This window comes from Poecilia formosa, unplaced genomic scaffold, assembly GCF_000485575.1.
Source record: "Poecilia formosa unplaced genomic scaffold, Poecilia_formosa-5.1.2 Scaffold269, whole genome shotgun sequence".
In the NCBI taxonomy this organism is placed as follows: domain Eukaryota; kingdom Metazoa; phylum Chordata; class Actinopteri; order Cyprinodontiformes; family Poeciliidae; genus Poecilia; species Poecilia formosa.
Genome location: NW_006800208.1, coordinates 419,258 through 441,885, shown reverse-complemented (window position 1 = coordinate 441,885; position 22,628 = coordinate 419,258). Strand labels below are relative to the sequence as shown.

The following is a 22,628-nucleotide window of genomic DNA, read 5'->3' as shown; positions in this document are numbered from 1 at the left end:
ATTTGACTTCCTAATTTAACGCCTTGAAATTGGGATTCTGTGTCTTTAAGAAGCTCCTGCTCTTTCTGAAACTCCACATTCAGGAAGTCATCACAACATAACTTCTTCTATTAATCCTTTAATAATGTTTTTACCAGCTTCGTACTGAGAATGAGCACGGTTCCACCAGGTGTTTGCTAACTGCTGTTGGCTAGTCTGAAGGAACTGAGTGGAGGAAGAGCTCTATCCTCGGAGGTGGGGTTAGGTCCAGGCATTTTGCACAGCTGAATGGTTGCCACTGGAGTTAAAAGGATTTCTCAAACATACATGAAAAAACAAAGCAACACTCCAAGTATGTTTTTGATGAGGGAATAACAGCACAATATGATGTAAAGCTAAAAAAAAGATGATTTTTACATTCAACGTTAACTCAAAGATAAAACCAGCTCCTCCATGGAGGATCAGATGCAAGCTAGCCTGAAGCTCACTGGGGGTTTTAACGTCAGTGCTCACGCGCGCCGGTGAAAAATAGCAGCCGTTGGAAGTTTGAGAAGCAGCTTCTAAAGGGGCAGAGGAGGATTTTCGCCTTGCTGTCTTTTCCTATTTAAAAAGCATTTGTTTGAGTGCTGCCTGTTCCCAGTGTGCTCAGTGGCAGTCATTTGTTTAGCCTCTGAGGACTATCAGCAAGCCAGGCCGGAGCTTCTCCTCTCCAAATGCATTTGTTCCTACTCTGGAGATGCGGTCCGTCTCAGCAGAGTTGCTCACAGAGCTGCAGCCCTGCTTGCTAATGAGCCCTGGAGTCCCATGAAGACACAAAATCAAATAAAAGCTTTTAGCATTCACTCACACACTCTGATCCGAGTGTACTTAACTCTAAATACAGATTTCCATGACACAAGCAATGGATATTGTCTGAATCATGCAGAGTAGCAGTAAAAGTTTCGTGAAGCTAAGTTTGGCTACGGAAACAAAAAGTTAGCGAGGAGCCGGTCTACCCTCCAGGCGTAGAAACTTCTGGAGGACAAACAGGAAGTGGATGCAACGATATGAAAATCTGGGCCAATATTGATATCCGATATTAATACTGCTCTTATGAATGATAGCAGATATTTACCGATATAATATATATTTCCCTTTTGACACCTTGAGAAAACATGACTGCATTGACTTCACTGCTTCTCTGCTTCAGGTAAACTTCCCACAATGCTTTGCTGCATCATGACCAGCCTCCCACACTCCCACCCCAGAAAGCAGTGGCAACAAGACGGAAATAAATACCAGTTGTTAATATTGACTCAGTTTTATTTATCCTACCAATAGCAAAGCCCGTCACACAAAGCAATGAATCACTTGAACCTGTGATAAATTAAAATAAGCTCAGGGATTTCCATTCTGATGATTAATATTTTTAAAGATCTACTTTGTTTCCAGAGACTTCATGATACACTTCATTTACAGTTTCAATTGTGTGTGTGATTTTTATTTCCTTTTTATTTAGTTGTGATTTATTTTGAGTATTTAAAATGTCTTCCAGTTTCAGTTTTAAATGTTCTTCATAAAACTGAAGTTTATTAGTCTTTGAGCTTTCAAACTCAAATTATTATGTCATTATCTTTGTACCAAAACAGCAATAGTATTGTTTATCGCAATTATTTCTGGGACAATTTATTGTGACAGGCCTGTGTTAAAAAATTAGAACTCGGCCGACACCGATGTTAGTGGTGATGTATTTTGCATGAATGAAACAGAATACTGCCATAAATCAGCGCGGTGAATGAGTGCGTGAATGGGTGAATATCTGGATGTTATGTGGAGAGCTTCGGGGTCGTCTGGACTTGATAAAGCAGAATACAAGTACAGGCCACAAATGACATGTTCTAAATCAGGGGTGCCCAAGTCCAGTCCTCGAGAGCTACCATCCTGCAACTTTCAGATGCATCCCTGCTTCAACACACCTGAATCAAATGAATGGCTCGTTACCAGGCCTCTGTAAAGCTGATCCCGGTCTGTTGGAGTAAGGATACTTCTAAAAGTTGCAGGATGGTAGCTCTCGAGGACTGGAGTTGGGCACCTCTGTTCTAAATGATTAAATCATGAGTAACGTGGCTGAAAGTCTGTTAAAATAAATGACATGAATACATATGTGTCTGAGTGGATAAAGCAAACCATGAGCTGGGAATGGACAAGATAATTACATTATGATAACTTTGAGTAAAGATATGCCTGCTTGACTCACGTGCTTTGGAACTCAGCTGGTTCAAGTTATTATTTATTATTACTTGCTTCCAGTTTTTTTCCATTTAACGTAGATTTGTCTTGCGTCTCATTATGCGGACGGGTTTTTTTACACCCCAATGTACCTCGTCATGGTAACCATCCCATACCTTGCCTAGGGCTAGCATGTATGTTGACTCACTTGCTTTTTAACTTGGGTTGAACCACCCAAATAAAATCTTGGGTGGTTCAAGTTTTTATTTGAACTCGTGTCCCAAAATTATTGCCAATTTGTTTGCAGCAAACCACAAATTAAAACTACACAAAGCAGCAATTCAGCGTCTCACACAGGAGGAGCTGTTAAGAAGTGCAAATTTTTTACTGTGGATACAAATGATATGCAGATGAGGTTGTACTCTAGATGATGTGGAAGCCGTGATGGTACGGTACAAGTCCATCTTGATCTGGAAGTTTTCTAGGGTTCTAAACCTTGGACAGAAGGAGAAGTTAAAAGGAGATGCTGATTCGGCGCCTTGAAAAAGTATTCACACCCTTGACCCCTTTTATAATATATTTTGTCACCAAACCGTAATGTTTTTTACTTGAGATTTTATGTGATCAATCAAAAAGACGAGATGTTTTGGGGTATTTTTTTTTACAAAACAGATATCAATCTTTCCAATGACCAGTCACATACTAATCCAACATGGTTTTATGCACCATGACTCCATTATTAAATACTCTAATCATCCATAGAGAGACTTCTAGATGAGTCAGTAAAAAAATAAATAAAATTATATGTTGGCATCACTCCACCCTGGAAAATGAACAGTTCAAACAAATCATCAAAACCTCCAAATGTTCTCAATCATTCAATCCCTGAAAATGTTGCATGTAAACCTCAGACTGCAACTTATGAGCTTTTGTCTGGTGTCTCAACATGTCAGTTTTCTTGTTGGATGTTGTTCTAGAAAACACTTCATGCATGTGTTGTCTTGTTGAGTTTCTTCTTCCAAATACACAAAGCGATAAACCTTAAGCCACGTCAAGGTGCGGTTTTTTTGTTGTTTTTTTTTTTTTTTCAACGTCACGCTCCACTTGTGCCTTTACAAATAACTCTTGGTTGCTTAACCCTCCTGTTGTCCTCGGGCCAAAATGACCCGAGGACAACAGGAGGGTTAAATGAAACTGCATGGAAATGACTTGGATGACCATGCGTGTGCGCAAACGCCTAGCCTAAAAACGTGCTCGGCTTGTTCTCGTCTGTTTAACTGCCAGTCATATGGCATGCCTGTACGAGAGGGAAGAATGTTTTGCTTTGGTGTCACAACAGGGTGTGTGTGTGTTTGTGGGTACGCAGAGTGGGTAAGGGGGGTGGTGGGTGAGGGTTCCTTGGTGCCAAAACAGGATGCTGGTCTCTCACCTTATCATGGCAGTACATCATACCCTGAGCCTCACTCCTGTTTGGGCTAAACAGAACAAACAGCTTGCTTCACGTTTCTGACTCGACTGGAAGATAAACGCGACTCCCTCAACAGTATAAAGATCGGCGTTTCTCTCGTCTCACATCGTCTCGCTGCTACCCTGTCTGAATACCTACTAAGCATCTCCTTTACCAGCTGGGGCCCATCTTCCTGTTCAGCAGCCACACGACTCACCGGGTTGACTCGCAGTTTTCAGTCTGTCCTAACCCAAGACAGAGGGCCTCTGTTTAATCTTTGTCTGTAGGGGGACAGATTTACTGCTTTTTTTGTTGTTTTTCTTATGTTTGGTATGCACAAGCAGGCAATAATATACACCACAATGTACGGGCTGGTCAAACCTGATTTGGAAAAGTCGACACTGATTAAATTCTTTAAAGTAAGGTTTGTGAATCGTTTACCGTATGTTCTGGACCATGAGTTGCAGTTTTTTTATATAGTTTGGCTGGTACAACTACTTAGAGGGTTGGTATTATGTAAAATCAATGTTTTTTTTTTACTTTACATCATGTTATGACGTTATTCCCTCATCAAAAACAAACCTGAAGTGTTACCTCAACTATTTCAAGTATGATTGATAAATCCTTCAATCTTCCGTGGCAACCATTTAGCTGTGTAAAATGCTTGGAGCGGCTAATGTCTGGCCCAACCGCTAATGCTTGACCGCCAGTTCGGCACTATGAAGTTTACCAGAAATCGCATGTGCTGCAAACAAGCGTCCTCCATTGCAAAAACAGAAGTGCTGAACCGAACGAGTCGACTGTTAAAGTTAAGTCAATATTTGGAAGAGTGGCCAACGAGGACTGAACAGCTCCATTCACTTCTGCCGCTGTCATTGCTAATTCAGGCAGAATACAATCCTAAAACAGAGCAGGAAACTGATGTCATCGTTCACAACTTCTCTTTTTGTTCGCCAACTGGCATGGTTGAAATTCTACCAGATGAATCCAAGTCAATAGCAGAAATCCCAGACGGAGCAGTGAAGAGACGAGTATACAGTTACATTACTACTTACATTAATTTCCCCGCATGTTTTAGTTCTGAATCTGCAGAACATTGACATGCTGAAATTGATATAGATAGCAATTGTGTCTATAATAACCTAATTCATCAAATGGTCTTTTAAATACACCAGGTACATTCAAATTATGTCACCTAAATAATTTGACATTTCCTGTTTTATTCTGAAATTGGGACTTTTTATTAATGGCTCCTCCCACCGCCACTCCCAAGTTCAACTGCTTTTTAAAGCTCAGTTGATGCGGTTTTTAAATCACCTTCCATCATATGTACAGAGATGACTCACGTCTAACAGATAAAAACAATGACTCAACTTGTAGGTGCATGCCAGGCATACCCCGGTCGTGCATACCGGATGAGCTTACAGGGCTTGTGAGAGCTTGTGTCATCCCTGAAGTGGTGAGCAGAGCTAACGAAAGCGATCAATCAGTCAGCCTAATTCACAGAACGTAATTAGGGTATAAGGTTTATCGCCAGCTGAGCCGTTTGGCTTTACCACGGAAGAAGCAGAACTCCGAGAAGCTGTGCCGTGTCAAACAGAAAGCGTGCTATCGTTAGGGTCACAGCTGAACCGCCAGTACCAAGGAAAACCAGCGGCGTTAAACATTATTTGTAACTGGACTTTTTTTTTTTTTTTGCTCTGTAATGAAATCCTGAGAAACATAACGTCACCTTCCTAAAATAATAGCCTGTGCCATTTTTTGCCAAAAGTGATTTTGGCAAAAGTAAATGACCACCTCTTTCTTTTCAAAAGATCCTTTAGGCAAAAAAAAAAAGAAAAAAAAATACAAAAATGACATACAATTATTTTAGGAAGGTGACTAAAGCTAAAAATGAGTTAGCCAAAACGGTCTTTGTTTTTAAATCATTTACCAGAACAAGTTTAAAGATTAGTTCATGACTGGAACATAGAACCACCAGATATGCTTTCTAATTTTGGCATGTAGTTTGGCGTCATTTGTGTTTTACTCATTTCCATTATGTTGTGGAATCAGATATGTTAGGTCACCGTGAAGCTGATGACATTCAGGATTTTACAAAATTATAAACCCCCCGTTTATCTAAAAATACCATGGCCTAATAATTTTAGACATGTAAATGAGAAAACAGGTCGTCATTTCTCGCTTGGGATAGCTTGGCTACCAAGATTGCCGTCATAGTAGCACCACAAAGTATTGTGATTAAACTTTAAGCCTACAGAATGTTTTTCTGTGTCGCTGAAATCATAAGAGTTCAGACGAACATTCAACCTGTGCCAGCAGCAGTTTGCCCGTAGGTATCGAGTCAACAGCAGCACATTCAGAGTCAGCTTTAAAATCTCGTCCTACTCGTCTTCATTTTGACATGCCGCACAGTTGAAGCTCCAAGGCACTTGGGAGCGTCTGAGTCAGACGCACACAAAAGCCAGGAAAGAAAGGAAAAAGGCCTGTAGCTACGGTTGGACCAGGAGAACGAGATCATTTGCTTTTTTTTTTTATGGCAGATATGAACAAAAGTGCACTAGGTGGGGCATGCAAAGGAGGCAGAATAATAAAGTGAAAGCAGACAGGAAATGCCCGATGGTTACAGATCTCCGTGACGACAGCCGGCAGGTTTAAACGTTGTGTCACGAAGAACCCGTGTGGGGCAACTTCGTGACACAATGCAAACACGCCGGCAACTTCTCTCTCTGCGGGGAGATAAACACCGACAACAGATGGCAAGGAGCGTTATCTGCTGGAAGAGCAGGTTCCCAGGCAGGAAGGAAGCGCGTCAATATGCACATTTATCTTCTACACACTTTTAGGTCAAATATATCATCTGAACTAACCTTAAAACATGTTTTAAAAATGAAACAGAGGAATATATTAGAGATATTTGTGGAAGCAACGTACGTGCTGAGGTAGAAGCTGTAGTTGGTGTAATTCATGGCTGCTTTTGTAATATCAGTGATATCAGTTTCTGTTACAGTTATCACAAAGCTCAGGTCTGACTGTCTGCTCGTGACGAACCCTGAAAGCTATATTTTACTCCGTGAGTCGATTCCGACTTGCTAGACGTACAAGAGAATATCGTGAATCCCAAAAGTGAAAACCAGCAGAATATATTTAAAATGTCTTGTTTGATTTTAAAAATAATTTGAACATCTGAAAGCACCAAGCCAACGTAGGCATCCACAGCGCTTTACACCTTTTTTTCCTCACAGAGCAACCACAAACTTTCATGCAGTATGCCTTTGTAGTAGTGAAGGATACGTGGTTTACACGACTGTTTACAAGTTAGACTCTATAAAGTTTGGCGTGCCTATCTGTCACGTTTGCTTTAGTCTTGATACCCCTAAAAAGAAAAAAAAAAAATCCCCTAAAAACCAACTTTGAGAAAAAGAAGATCATAAGAAGTGATGTTTGCTGTAGGCCATGTACAGCAAACACATGGAAGCAACATGTATACTGAGGTATACATGTTAGTTCCTCGTGTGCCTTGGTCAGATGAAATCAAAGTGGGTTTTCTTGGCCAATATGCAAAAACCCCAACAGTGGTAAAAATAATCTTACAAAAAAAAACAAAAAAAAACCCTGAAAGTAACTGCCAAGAAGAAAAGAAAAAAGTATCTAGAGTCTTAGCTCCAGTTGAGTCTCTCATCTACACCCTTTGGGTTAATTTAGCCTAGCCGTTGCTTCCATATGCAATGCCGCTTCATTCCCATCTCCCTTCAGAGCTCCGTCTTGAATTTCTCCCATTGAGCTCAATTTCTCTGACTGAATTTTCAATCGGGCCAATCAGAAAACAGAAAGAGAAGTTATGAACAATGACACTGATTTATTTTATAATTGTAGTCTGCCTGCATCTTTAGCAATGGCAACGGAGGAAGTGAACAAAGACATTCAGGCCATGTTGGCCATGCGACCAAATATCAAGCAATTAAAGTTGTACAAGAGGAAAGTTTAAGACACTTTATTGCTGGCAAAAGATGTCTTGGTCGAGGTTGTTTACAACAAACACAATTTCTGATAGGCCTTGATAGAGCGCTAGCTATGTCACGTCAAAATGTTAGCGATTGGCTAAAATCTGATCAAATCATTTTATACTTCAACAGAGTCCATGCCTCCAGGAAACAATAGTTTCTCAATAGCCAAAGGTCCAGACCTTCTGTACGAAGTGAACTGTAGAACCAGGGATCTGTTTTTACCAGCCTACCGGCAAGAGAAATGACGCTCCTGGATTGGCTGCTTTGTAAATGCTACAGCCAATAATAACAGCGCGTGAAGTACTGCCTTTCTTTCATCCAGCCAACTTGTGGTTCAACAAAGTCTTGGTTGAATAAAAATACAGAATGCGAACCATGTAGTTTTTCTTCTGTTTCACAATTATGCACACCACTCTGTCAGTTTCATAAAAAAAAACTAATAAAATACATTCAATAGTTTTCTGAGGTACTGTTCTAAGATAATAGTACAGTACTCTATAATACTGTACTATTCTAGACAATATTCAAATGTTAAATAAACAGAAATCATGACAGAAAGAGGAAAGAAAAACAGGACTGGAGGGATCCAGGTGCAGTGGAACAGAAAAGACTGGCGCATCGGTCTTTATTAGCAAGCTCTGCAGAGAGCTGAGGTAACCGCCTCTGATGGATGGCGCCTTTAAGTTCCCATTATAAAGTAAGCATTACTCATAAGCAGCTTTTGATAAGCACCCAGGTTGGAAGAGACGAGTCGCCTGTTCTTCAAAGACAAAAGCCCCGCCTTCTCCTTCAGTCTGCATCAGTCGCCACGGGCTCCTCAGCCTCCTTCAGAGGGAACAAAAACATCAAGAGCAGAAAAAAAATGGTACCTTTGGTTGAAACACTCAAAGCACTTCATCTGTTATTAACAAAACTGCTCTGTTTGCAGAGCGGTGGAGGTCCAGAGGGTCCTCTACTAAAGGGGGATGGGTTCGGAGTGGGGGGTGTCTGGGTTCCCTTGAGGCCTGGAAGGAGACAGGCTTTGACTTGCTGCGAAGTTGAGGAAAACTCCCCAGACGCTGCCAAGGAGCAGACGCCACTGCACACTGTGGCAGGCGATGAGGCAGAGGACGAAGTGAAAACCAAGTGACACAAGCTGTTTTAGCAGTAACACTTCCAGAAATTGAGCTAAGAAAAGCTAACTTTAGCTTTCAGATTAGGCTCCTGTTAGATATAGGTCGATAAGAAATTCTCATGATTTCATAACCTTGAGTAACAACGTTACACAAAAGTTTAACGCTATACGGTATGTAACTTTTACATAAATGTGTTTTCTTCCATATTTGTTCAAACTGTCACCATGATGTGACAGAACGGTATGAGATAGAACAAAAAAATAAATAAATCAAGCTCCTCCACTTCCTCCCAGTACTAATGTTGTGGTCTGCAAATATGTAAAAACAACCAATCAGAGGCAGGAGGAGTGTCTTAGTGCTCTCAGTCATGCTTATGTACATGCTCATTGCAGAAAAACAACTCACTGTTCCAGAAAAACCATTTATCTGCCATCAAATGCTAACTAGCCTTAGCATTTGTGGCAGGCTATGTTGTGGTGAACCAGCTGCAGCGTATCACAGAGTAAGGGGGAGTAATGCATACACAAGAGTGTTTGACAGCGCTAAGACCCCTCTCCTGGCCCTGATTGGTTGTTTGACTATTATGTTGCTTTCACATAATATCTGTTTTTACATTATAATGTCTAGATATTATTTTAATTTGATCAAATATGTAAAAAAAAAACAATTTTTAATAAAAGTTACATACTGTAGCTTTAAGGCTAAATCTTCCAGTAAAGCCTAATTACTATTGTTTAAAACTCAACAAATTGTCGTACTGTTGCCAAAATAAAACATTGCATATTACATCCATGATGATGTTAAGCATTACCTTCCTGAATTGTTCTGACTTGAGACTTTAAGAATAAGAAAATCTACGATATTCAGAGTCCATTGTGCAGAGTGCTATTCTTTTAGCTGCTATTCTCTTTACAGAGACAATGGAAGTATTACAAGCTGGCATTAGTTACCTGACTCTATGGTGTGAGACTTTCTTCAGCTTTGGTACTAAAACAACTTTTACACCCAAAGAATGGTATGAAGTGAATGCTAGCAGTGATTAAACCATAACTGTTAGGGGTGTAACCTGACTGCACAATATTAAAATGCCAGAATAATTCTCACCCGTCTGATAAAGCAGCATTTAGTTGGTGTGAGCAAGAGATTTGTCTGATGAAAAACAAAAAAAATGTTTGAAAATCTGAGATGTGACTGTGTGGTTTAAGCTTTAAACATTGTGTCTGTGTAAGAAAGTAAAGAGCTCTTGAGTCAACAGTCGACCAATAATGGGTGGCTTTTCTGGGTGGCTAACAATGCTTGAGTTACAAAAGCATCAAAAATGTTTTAGCTGCTTTTTAAATAATTATGTTTTGAAACAATCAAGGATGTAGAAATTTAAACAAAAGACTGTTACTGTCACGATATAAGCTCTGGAAGCAGTGTGAGAAAACAGCGATTGGCTAACCGTTAGCTGCTAACAAAGCTAAACTTAGCATCTGCTTCATAGCTTCCTATTAAAAAGGATAGCAATGTTATTTTTTAATGAGTTGGGTGATTTAAAAGGCTGTTCAAACCTGACTTTGTTAATTCTGGAGTGAACAGATATTCTATTAAATCCACTTGGAGATTTATAAAACCTTTAACCTATTAACAAAAACTACAAAAAGCCTTAGCCATAGCTTTTTGGCATTAGGATAAACTTTGAAAGTATCCAACATTACAGATTTTTTAAAGGACAGTGAAATCTTTAGTCCATTAGTGAATTTTTTTTCAACTAAAATAATGTAAAAATACAAGCATTTATTAATCTTATGAACCATTATGCGTTGTCTTCTCTCGTCAGCTTGTTAAATCCCAAGAGAACTGTATAAAACCTTTGCATAAAATGGTTCTTGACATGACAAGAAGATTTAAAAAATATGGGGAACAATTACAAATCATATGAGCCGCTCAAACTGCTAAGTGTTTTCTAAAATAATTTAACGTAAGTGAAAGTAATCAGTTGACTGGATTTGTTTCCTGCTTTTTGAGGGTTTCTTTTTTTCTCCAAACTTTGCAAAAGTTTCCACTTACCCAAACTTCTCTTTTAGTTCAATTGACTGAGTTTCTGCATGTTAATTTCAGCTACATCTTAACGTGACTTAACAACGTCTATTAATTGCATTAGGTTAAAAACGTGGACAGATCATCACTCGGCAAGAGAAGAAAAAAAAAAACAAGAAACGTCAAGAGAAACTGAATAGTTAGTTTTTCCCCCCTCCGAATGGGAAATATCTGATTTGATTTTTAATGAGGAACAAGAAACGCCATCATGCGGCATTCTGGGCTATGAGATAAAACTTCAAGAACAAACCAGGATTTATCGAGCTAATCGAGGGAAAACGATGGAAAATGAGTTCCTCCCCTCCTCCTCCTCCTCCTCCTCCTCCGCCCACCGCTCCACTGCCAGCTGAAGGTTAATGATGAAGAGAAGCAGCAGATATACACAGGACAGAGAGACGTACACGAAAGGTCGGGCTGCTTAGGAGTCGTTTAAACTGTTACAATTCTGAATGAAGTCAAAATAAAAAAAAGAAAAATCACGAAGACCCTTGAACCATCCGTTTGTGGGTTTAAAGGCAGCACTGTATTCTGGTTTTTCATCTAAATTGCAAATAAAAACGTGGCGAAAAATAACCTGAAAGCAAAACGGCAGTGAGCAGGTCAACTTCCATCCGCTTTGACACAAAGAAAAAAAAAACAAAAACGATGAGGCAGAACTTCCGACCGGCAGCAAAGGGTGGCGGCTCTCTGTTTTTATATCTTTTAATTTTATGCAGGTATGCTTGCAGTAATGCAAAACCATTTTTCAAAATGGCAGGTTTTGCCAATAGCCGCTCTCAAAGCACGCGCCTGATGTTGCTATGATAAAAATTGATCTCGCGGAGCATCGGCGTGGCAAGTCCTGCATGCACACACACACACACACACACACACACACCCCTACACACACACACACACCATTAATCCTAGCCAACCAGCTGACAGGCTGAGCGAGGTCGTCCCTCTGCACACACTCGGAGCTCTGCATGATTCAGTAGGCGCACACCGATTCATCGATTCTTTATAAACTTGTAGATGAGAAGCAGTAATCAGTGCACACAGAATCCTTAAGTGCTCACATAGGACTGAGTGTGTGTGCGTGTGTGTGTGTGTGTGCTTTATGCTGCTCAAGTCAGCACTGTATCTTGCCACATTCACCTGAATAACAAATTAACAGAAAATAAAGTGTTTCAAAAGAAGTTTTGAAAAGAATAGAAGGTTGTAAAAGTACAAATATATCCTATGAAGATGTATCCACATCTGTATTATCTGATGGTCCAAACCTGATTGATTGAAGGGACTCAGCAGTATTTGGCCCAAACCAACTCCTTTATATCATAATGTCATTTTCTATCGTAATCTATTGTTTGACAAAGTCACAAAATTCTATATCTGCTTTGCCATGTGACAACGTGTGACGTTGAAGTAAATTTCTACACTGGATAGCGTCGCATACTTCAACGAGCCCTGGCTGCCACTTAATGACAAAAACTTTGAGAAACATTTTGATGGAAGTAGCATCACAGCTCGGCCATGTTGTGAAAGCTGCCACTGCTGTGAAACGTCCCGATGGTGATTTCTACTCCCTCTCCTGTTGCCGGATACGTGGAGAGGCTGGCATTGCAGGGGAATCGGAGCTATTTTTAAAGGATTAGTTCATCCACTGAACCTTTATACATTCAACTTTAACTCCCTTATCATTTCCTATACTGTGTGCAATGGCGTGATAAACGAGGTTCCTCTTTTAGCCATGTTTATCAGAGTTCATGTTGTTTGATAGACTTTAAAAAATATATATTTCTCATACTAAAGGTGTGGCCAGGATTAAGTGCGTTTTTGTTTTGTATCAACTTCATGACTTTTGAAGATCGCACATGTCTGCCTTATGTGAATTTCAGGAAAAACAGAAGACACAGCTTACTAAGTTAAAGTGGCTTCATTATGCATTTTCTGGCCACTTAGTATCATTTTATGGCACAATCAAGTAACTATCTTACCTTCAGGAAAGCTGCATATATCAAATATGACTTGAAAGAATTTTGACTTTGTAATTTAACTCGTTGAAATTGGGTCTCTGTCTCTTTAGAAACTCCTGTTCTCTCTGAAACTCTGCCTTCAGGAAGGCAGAGTCCACTATTAATCCTTTAACAATGTTTTTACGAGGGTTAAAAGAAGTAGCTCCTATAATGAGCTCAGCAGATGCACAGTTCCACCAGGTGTTTGCTAATTGCTGCTGGCTAGTCTGAAGGGGGGAAGAGCTGCTCTGTGAGGCAGAAGCTTGGAACTGCAGCTCAGAGGAGGAGCTGCATCCTTGAAGGCAGGGCTAGGTCCACCCAGGCATTTCGCACAGCTGAATGGTTGCCATGGGAGATTAGAGGATTTGTCAAGCATGCATGAAAGAATGTAGGCAACTCTCTAGGTATGTTGCTGATTAACATGATGTAAAGCCTTAACAAGTCGATTCACTACAACACCGTCCCTTTAAAAGTTTCCGTGCGCTCTGATGACATTTCAGTTTGTCAGAAAAACAAACGTCAACGACGGTGAGTGTTGCAGCAACCTTCGACCCCGCGCCTCTGCAGCATATGGAAGCAAACCGGCAGGGATCAGTGGGAGGCGCCGGCAGCCGGAGAACACCCTTGACCTTCTGCAAAGTGCAAACGGCTTTTACATGACCTCAGCACGGCAAACACATGACGCCATATGTTTTCTCTCCGCATGCAGAAACCGTGTGCCGTCCTGCCCAGGTAAACATTATGTTTACATCGTTCCCTTTTCTTTTTTTTCCCCCCCTCCTCCTGAAATAGCCACGTTCATGGCCTCTATAATCACTGCAGCCTATACTTCAGCTCCAACCTGTAATTCAGACGAAGCCTACACACCAACACAGTCGTGTAGGAACGACACCGAAAGGTGTGGGTAGAAAACTTGGCCTAATTTCAGTATTTTTTGGTCTAGTTTCTAGTCTAAATATCTTAGCACACTTGAAGTAACACTAATCTAGTTAAAAGGTATTGTTTCAGCAAGAAATACAAGCTTACTTTAAGTCAATCATTTCTTAAAATTGATGAAATAGTACTAGTTGTAGGTGAAATAATCTGTCAGTGGAACTTGTAGTTTTTCATCAATATTAAAGAATAATTGTCTTAAAACAGGCTCTTATTTCTCACTGAATATTTACTTGTAAGTCAGTTTTGTCTTACTTCCTGTGTACTAAGATATTTGCACTAGAAACTAAACCTGAAACACTTGGTAAGATTTTGTGTTTTTGCAGTGCAGTTTTTAATTTGCGAAAGGTTATTCTGGGCTTTTAGTTTTATTTGCTTCCAAATAAGGCAACCACATTAAGCTGATGTGTGATGATAACCAAAACAAACATGACTGCTTCTGCTAATTCTCAGATTTCCTTTTTTTTTTAAACCATAAAAGAACAATAGAAGAACAGGACATGTGGTAAAACAAATAAATAAAAAGAACCTCGTTTATTTTAAGTTGTTTTTCAACAGTCAATTGAGAAGAAAGTGCTCTGTTGTGTTTCACTGAATGTAAATGAACGTATAAGGAGACACAGACAGTCAATGAATGAGAAATTAAAAAATGTGATTTAAGTCAGAGGCTTTTTCAAAAACACTGTAATACAGGCTGCTACAGGAGATCTTTCCTGTCCACAGCCATTAAAATTTAAAGTAACTCTTAAACTTTGATAATATTGAGTTAAAAAATTACATTTTTTGCAAAGAAATTTTTTATGTTTTTTGCAAATGCACTTTGAATTCATTGAAATTAGTTGCCAAACAACAAAATATTCCCAAATATTTGAAATATTCCACACTTATTTCGGTATTTATCCGACATTAGCCGAAACTCCTATTTCTTACAGCTAAAAAAAAAAGTTTCTCCCAAAGAGTTTGAAATTCAAATGATTTCATTTTACCATGAAATCATTTGGATGGCAAAAAAACTGGATACAGTTTCCATAAACCAAGGTAGGGATGAATCTTTTATTTAGACCGGCATTAAAATTTACATAAACATATCTACGATATTTTCATAAGACTGACTAGTGAATAACTTTAAAGCTCTAAAATGATTTGACTTTTAAATTGTCGCGCCACAACACAACAGTGTGCTGCTTCTTTGTGTTGGCCTTTCACCCAGAATCCAAAAGACAACGCTGAAAGAAAAATGTAAAAACGATCAAGAGGTGTGAATACTTTTACCACTGACGCTTTGTTTGGAACGGTTAGAATAAAAGTGTCGAGCCACAGAAAGTCGTTGTTCTGAATCCCCTCTGGTTGATTGGTTGCAGATTTTACCCTGTGATGCTCTGAAAAACACAGGATGTGTTTCTTCTTTGTGACCCTGAATGCAACCTGCATCAGACAAAAAGCACGAAACTATAGCGGCAGCAGCGACGACATCTCACCAGCTGAGTTCGTTTGTAAAGAAACAAGAAAACAACTTCTTATCTTAGCTCATTCAAATACAACTTTTACAAGGGAATAATAGAATAATTACCTTATTTATGGGGCAATTTTTTAAATATTTTTGATCCAAACTTGAGGTTTTCATCTAACATCTGAACTGTGGAACATCGCTGTCAAAAACCTCATAACCCAAAGGTTTAGAAGTAAATCTTGTAAAAAGCCAGCCTCTTGTTCTATGCTTTGCTCCGTCCAGAGGGTCTGGGCTCTCAGCTGTGGAGAAATGATTGTTTCCTGAAGGCGTAGAGTCTGTTGAGGTTTTACATCAGGGGTCCCCAAACTACGGCCCGCGGGCCGGATCCGGCCCGCCTCCTCATTTGGTCCGGCCCCCTGAACAATACCAGAGAGCATTCAGTGTTTTTTTTCATATATATGTGGATTTTTTTTCAACCACCAGGGGGGCTCTTGAGCAGATATGAAACTTAGTTTCCCTCAGTGGAATATATACTAGTCAGTACCAGTCACCGTTTCGCTCACCGTTTTTTTCCATTTGCATTCTGGGTAAAAATCTATCTACAAACGTGAATATGTCGTCGGCAGTAATCCAGCCCCCCCCCCGTCTACAGTTTCACCCCTTCCGCCCCCCGTCAACAAAAGTTTTCTAAGGTTTCTTTCTCGAAAAACGAAGACCGGCCCCCGACCAGAAAAGGGAACAGTTATGTGGCCCTCGCAGGAAAAAGTGTAGGGACCCCTGTTTTACATAAACGTCACAATCGCCAAACTAGCCGGGTGTTAAACGTTAAGCCACGATTTGAAGGTGTGGCCAAACCGGACTGAACGACTTCGTTCACTTCCTCAGCCGCCATTGCTAAATCTACAAATCTAAAACAGCGCAGAAGTCAACGTCATCGTTCACAACTTTTCGTTCTGTTCGCTCACTGGCCTGGTAAAAAGGATTTAATCAAATCAAATAAAAATATACCGGAGAAAATCCGAGTCGAGGGAAGAAAGCGAGAATTTCTTTTGAGTTGAATTGCACAGGAAGGCAACGGACAAGCTAGCTTTACTCCAAAGTTCATTTAAAAACCAGCACACTTCCTGCTCAGAATTCGACAACAGGGTTTACAGACTGTCATGGCGGCTATCGCCGGGGGAACAAAACGGGATTGAGCGACGATTTCACAGGGCGGGTTTGTTGTGGGACTCGTGGAGCTGGTGGAGCCTGCAGCACGTGTGTGTGTGCGCCAGTTCATTTCCTCAAGGTCCGCTGTGAGAAAAACCTCCCTCCTCCGGTGCGGCCCACACGTGGGGAGATTACATCTTTTATTTATCACTCCCTGGCTCTGTTATTCCAGCAAATTCCAGGCTGGAGTCCAATAAAGCCAAGAAACCCTCCCTGTGTTTGTGGACTACTGTTGTTGCTCTTCGGAAGACGGATGGAGGCCAGATTTAGTTTCAGACCTTTTGCACACATTTCCCCGCTCTATCTGGGAATACTGGCGTTTGGAAATATATGCTGCTGTGATGTTGCTGCGGAATATTTGTGTTGATGAGATCGATTTTCATCGCTCCTCTATTTTCCTTTCCATTATCCAGACGTCCTGACCAATCACTGTTGGCTCAGGCATTAACATCTAAAGTAGATGTAGCAATCAAGGCCGGGGAGAGTCCTTGAACCTGCTGAGATAATACACTGACATTACTGGGATTGCAAATATACTCTGGACTTCCAGTATTTGCGGGGGTTTAAGGAATAGCTGAAATCTGTGAATACTTGAGATTCCCTCTAGAAACTGTTTAAACTCCCCATTTTAATAGTTCAAACACCTGAATACAAGCCAGTGTTCATGGACATGCACAGTGGCAGTTTTAGGATCAACACAGAAGTAGGGATGAACCGATCCACTTTTTTCACTTCTGATACCAATACCTGAGGTTTAGTAACTGATACTGATTGGCCGATACGCTCGCTATCAAGAAAGGAACTCTAGAGCATTAAACTATCATGGCATTTCTTGTTCAAATGAAGTCTGTTTTCTGAAGTACTTTTAATCCAAGCTAATGTTATTGTCCCGATATGAAGAGCTTTAAGCTTGCTTGAAACTCTTACTTTGAAATAACACAGGAAGTAGAGCTTGAAATTATGTCACAATGACAGTTTGCTGCCAAGCCCAAAGAGAAGCCCACTTGTTACTGATCACAGGGTTTGAAATTTATTAAACTTTTATGGATGTAACGATGCAAAAATTTGGGCTAATATCGATATCTGATATTAATATTGCTATTACAGCCGATAATCGATATTATATATATTTCACTAACATTTCGATACCTTTGGGGAAAAACTAGGATTAGATCAAAATAATTATCGGTTGTTCATATCGGCCACAGTTTAATTTAATTGGACCGACACTGATATGTTAAAAATTTACAAATATCGGCTGATACCGATGTTGGTGCCGATATATCGTGTATCCCTGTAAACTTTTACTGTGTTTGTGAAAACACAATTTTTAAAAAATACATTATTTAAATATTGAACTGGATGTGATGTTATCTATACAAAAAGGTAATATTCATTATTACTTAAAAACTGTTAAGCAATAAAGCTGCCTTTTCGACATCTATCCGTACATTTACGCATCAAAATCAGAGTAGCATGTAAGATTAGTATTATAACCAAAGTCTCAGATCATTATAGCAGCATCAGAAATTATTGTTGTTTTTCCATTTGAAATAAAAGTGTTTTATTTCATAATCTTCATGTTGATACATTCAAACTGATGTATTTTTACTCAAGGATACCCAACCACCAGAGTCAAACTTCCACAGCACACGGGTGGCTTGTTTTGGGGGTGACGAGTTAAAGTCCTAGAAATCAAACTGCATTACCATTCAAATGAAGCATGTGGAGTAATGGGATTACAGCCTGGTGTGAGAAGGTGTTCCCGAGTCTGGGGAACCCACAGGTGACACACGGAGACACAATCAAACCCCCCAAGGGCAGCAGCTGTAAAGCCACAACCGTCTCCATCAGCGCTAGATATTGGCTCCATGGCGGCGATTTCAGACTCACCAACTGGTGATAGGATTGGTGTGAATCGTTGCCCGATTGAAAGAGCAGTGAAGGGCCCTAACTTCACAAAAAACAGTTCCTCAACCCAAATGATTTCTACTAACAATGAGAATGAATCGCTGCTTTTGTTTGGTTGAAGCCAACAGGGAGCTTGAAATACACAAATAAAGACATAAATGTGGGGGTAGGGGGATAGCAAACACTCATAATTTAAAAAAAATATATTGTTGTTAATATGTTCAGAGGCTGGGGTGTTAAAATCCGAAAGAAGGTCTCCTTCAAAGAGACATGTTAAAAAAAAAGTACACAAACTTTATTTTGTATTTTGTCACCTAAAGAACAGCATACCATCAGCTTTTCTGTTTTCTGTTGTAAATTGTGATTAAAATAAAAAATTTACTGGCAGGAACAAATAAATAAATAAATCAGCTTCCATGTGCACATGCCTCTGATGACATCACAGAAGGCCCAAATTCATTCCCTTGTGATATTTTTCCATGGAACGTAAATTGAAATTTACAAAACATCTGCCTATTTGCGGATATTTTTTTCACGGTATTTATCTAAAATATTCTTCGTAAAAAAATTTAAATGGCAGGTTGGGAAGCTAAAATACCTAGATGTAATCATACTTCTCGTGCGACTGGCTGGCGTTTCCAAAGCAGCAGAAGTGCCATTTATTTTCCTTGGCGCTGATTGGCTGTATCAGTGCCAAGGAAAATAAAAAGTGTCAGGGAAAATAAAATTAAATAAAAATAAAGTTCTTGGTCTTAGTGTGTTTAATGGATAGGAAAAAATATTATTTGAACTGCTGATTGGAGGCGATTTGGGAGAAAAGTGGATGACTTCTGATTTGGTTGGTGCATCTGTGAAATGTTTCAAAGTTAGCCAGCTCGTCTTAGCCCATCTCTCCTGATGCCATCAAACCAGATAGACAGAAAACCGAATTAAGTTTTTGTTTTATTCCCTTTTTAAAATTGCATTTTTGTGAAATCCTCACAGCTTTATGACAGAGCTGTGTTTGTATCACCATTAATCATTTGGTGAAAAAAAAAAAAAAACAAGAAAGAAAAACACAACTTCCACGGTTTCTTTTAGGAGGAGGGGGGTGACACACAAAGAACGCTCTGATTCATGCCACTGAACGCCTGCAGTTGTCAAACAAGCACACAGGTGTCTGTTCCTGTTCCACACGCTGTCAGTGAGGTATGAACAAGCAGACATATGATAACCCCCGGGGCTTGTTCTCATATCCCCCCTCCTTTTAGGAAGGAGAGGACGTTTACTTCAGAGCTACAAACATTCCAGGCACTTCCCCGGATCTAATTTTCCAACACAAACAGAGCATATTTGACTTCTCCGCTGGTCTGTATCTCTCCGTGTCTGCTGATCAAACTCCTCCCGTGCTGACGGAGCAACAATGCATTTTTTTTAATTATCGCCGAACACACAGAACAAGTCATTGAAATGTAACGCGTCAGTTGAGACCCACCCTGCACACTTCCCTTATTACTCAATAGTTATAATAGTCTAAAACTGATTTCGCAGGTCCGACTGAAATGTGTACGAAACTAAAACAAACCGTGAAGCACACTGGACGCTTTCGCTATGAATCGCTTAACATGTTTTGTGTCACCTACAGTAAATCAGAGATACATATATTTTTTTTATCATTCTGACAAAGTTTCACAGTAAGTTCTGGGAAATATAATGAAGGTTTCGAAGCTTTTTAAATTCCCACCGGACCTGAACTAAACAGGATTTAAATGCCCCAGTCATACATTCCCATTCACGCGCTCAGTCGATTTAAAGCCCCTTTGTCTCCCTTTTGTTGTCACTTTATCTAAACCTTATCACCACTGCTGTGGTCATTCTATTGTTTCCTTTTGTAAGGGGTGTTGATTTCCCAACACTTTTACGCCCGGTCTCGTCTCCCCTACTCACCGACTTGCAGTACGTTGTCAACACAGCCGCTCTCCAGTAGAGCGATGCCGCGTCGGAACGGCAGCCGTGTCTCGTCGCCGCTCTCGCCGCCACTTCCGACCTCCTCCCCGCCGCCGGTGTTGAACGACGAGTACATGCAGATTTCCCGTTCGCTCCTCGGGAAGGACCAGTACACTATCCGTCTCTGAACGGGCTCCGGGATCCGCTCGAAGCGCTCCTCCACCCGCTGAAACGGCCACTTCTCCGCGACTCTTCTCGCCGCGATGTCCAGGAGAGACTCCGGGCTCTGGGTTCGACTCGACTCGCCCTGGGTGGCAGCCGAGCCGCCGCACAGAGCCCCAGCGGCCCGCTGGCCTTGCCTACATGTTGCACCGAAGCCCGGCCGACAGCAGAGCCGCTTGGCCGGGGGCTGCTGCACGCGCTCCGCCATCATAGCTCCGCTTTCACAGCGCCGGAGGAAGTCAACGCACCATATGAAGTGGATGGTGAAAAGAAAAGGTTAGCAAGGGTTTGATTGTCGGCCGTGTATACCCAAATCATCCTTTTATGGAAACATGGGGGCAGGGCTTTCCGAGCTTGTCAAACCCCTTTGTTGACAAATTAAGCGAAGGCGGAGTCTGGTTGGTTTGTCCTGCACTACAAGGCGGAAAAAAGGTCCGAACGGACGCTTTATCTAGTTCGACACACTTTAAAATAAAGCTTTTAGAAGCTATTAACGTCAAAAAGGAGGAGTTTTCAGGCGATAGTTCAGCCGGTAGGACGAGAGAGCAGTCTTTGTCTGGCAGCCAGCTGGATGCTGAGTGCCTATAGGCGGTTATCGGCCTGTCAACACTAGAGCCTCGTGGTTTAAGGGGGAGGGGCCAGTGAACGTAGCACCGCCCCGTGACATTTACGCTCCACTGGAATGTGAAACGTTTCAAGAAAATACACATCGTTGTGGGAAATGTGGAGGCCCTTTAGTGCCAATAATTAATAAAAAAAAAGGATTTATATTATGACTGCAAGTGAGAAGAATATAGATAAAATGTACAAACTATAATAATAAGTTGGTCAGAAGCAAACAGAATTTTTCAACTATTTAAAGATGTGGAAAAAGGAAACATGCTTTGCAGAGCGTGATGCAAACTGTATTTAAATGTAAAATTTGAGGACAGAGATTGGTATACTTCATATAAACAGGCGATTAGTCCTCAATGCAGGGTTTGCTTTAACCTTGAGACCTTTACTGCATGTTTTCCCCCTCTTCTGTCTTCCTGTTTCCTGCCTGTTCACTTTGAATACAGGCCACAACATCTTTTTCAAATTGCCTTTACTTGGATTTCGTGTGGAATTATGTTTAGATATTGAGTTTGTTATGTCAAAAACTGCATTTGAATGAAATAAATTGCTTCTATCTTAGACTTTTTAGTTTTATATCCTCCTTTTAAATTTTGTTCTATTAGCTGTAAGCTGAAACTCTTTAGCAACATAAATAAAGGTTTGAAAAATTAGTCTGCATGCAATTAATCTTTATAATGTATTGCACTGAGTGAATTGAGTTACTGAAATAAATGAACTTTTTGTTAAAATTCTAATTTACTGAATATGTCTTTTCATATCCTAGCAATATATCAAATAAAGCACTGTAGAAAAATATGCAATTTGATGTTAAAATACAATAGTAAAATTCAGATTATGGAATTTTAAAGGAACTATGTCTGTGACATTTAAAAAACTGCAGTAAGCACAAAACTATAAACCATACTGAGCTCCAACAGCTTAGCATGACAGAAGCCTGCAGTATTCAAACACAAATCCACTTAAATGAGCTTCAATTCAATTCGGCTCAGTAGTGCCAATTCACAACAAATACCACCCCAAAAGCCCTTTGCAAAGACACGACGCCGTTCCCCAGCCTGTCCTTCTGCAGCCATGCTCCGCTCTGAGCAAAAACAACTAAACTCCCTTTATTCAAAGAAGTATTTACCCCTTTTTATCAGCGCCAGGGGAACATTTTCAAAGACAATTCCAAGCCGTTCCAGTGAGCATAAAGACAACATTCTCCTCCAGCATAATGAGTTTATCTGTCGTCTTCTCTTCCATTTACAGTACCACCTGCTGCTGCTGCAGGACGGCATCATCACCAGCCTCATTTCGGCACACTTGCTCCATGCTGCGTAAATGATTTAGGCTCCCATGTTGGAAATCTTGACTGTTGTCTCATTTTACCCTGCAGACAGCTCAGAAGAAGCACAGTAATGACTGAGCCTATTCACACAGCGTGGTGGGAACAGTTGGAGGGCTGCGCGAAGGCAGCCCAGACACACAAACCCAGGGAAAAGCAGCCTTCGAATTCTCACTTTGTGGCATTTGCATTGATCCGTTTCA

At 40.5% G+C, this 22,628-nt stretch overlaps 1 protein-coding gene across 1 annotated transcript in view; it reads right to left on the bottom strand.

Moving 5' to 3' along the window:
* LOC103151015 (zinc finger SWIM domain-containing protein 6-like) overlaps window positions 1-21,803 on the bottom strand; it is a 52,082-nt gene extending 30,279 nt beyond the window's left edge. The window contains exon 1 of the mRNA XM_007570825.2: window positions 20,262-21,803. Within this exon, the coding sequence (XP_007570887.1) occupies window positions 20,262-20,694 (433 nt within the window). The 5' untranslated portion in view covers window positions 20,695-21,803. The remainder of the gene's footprint in view (window positions 1-20,261) is intronic.
* Between the last annotated feature and the right edge of the window lie 825 nt (window positions 21,804-22,628).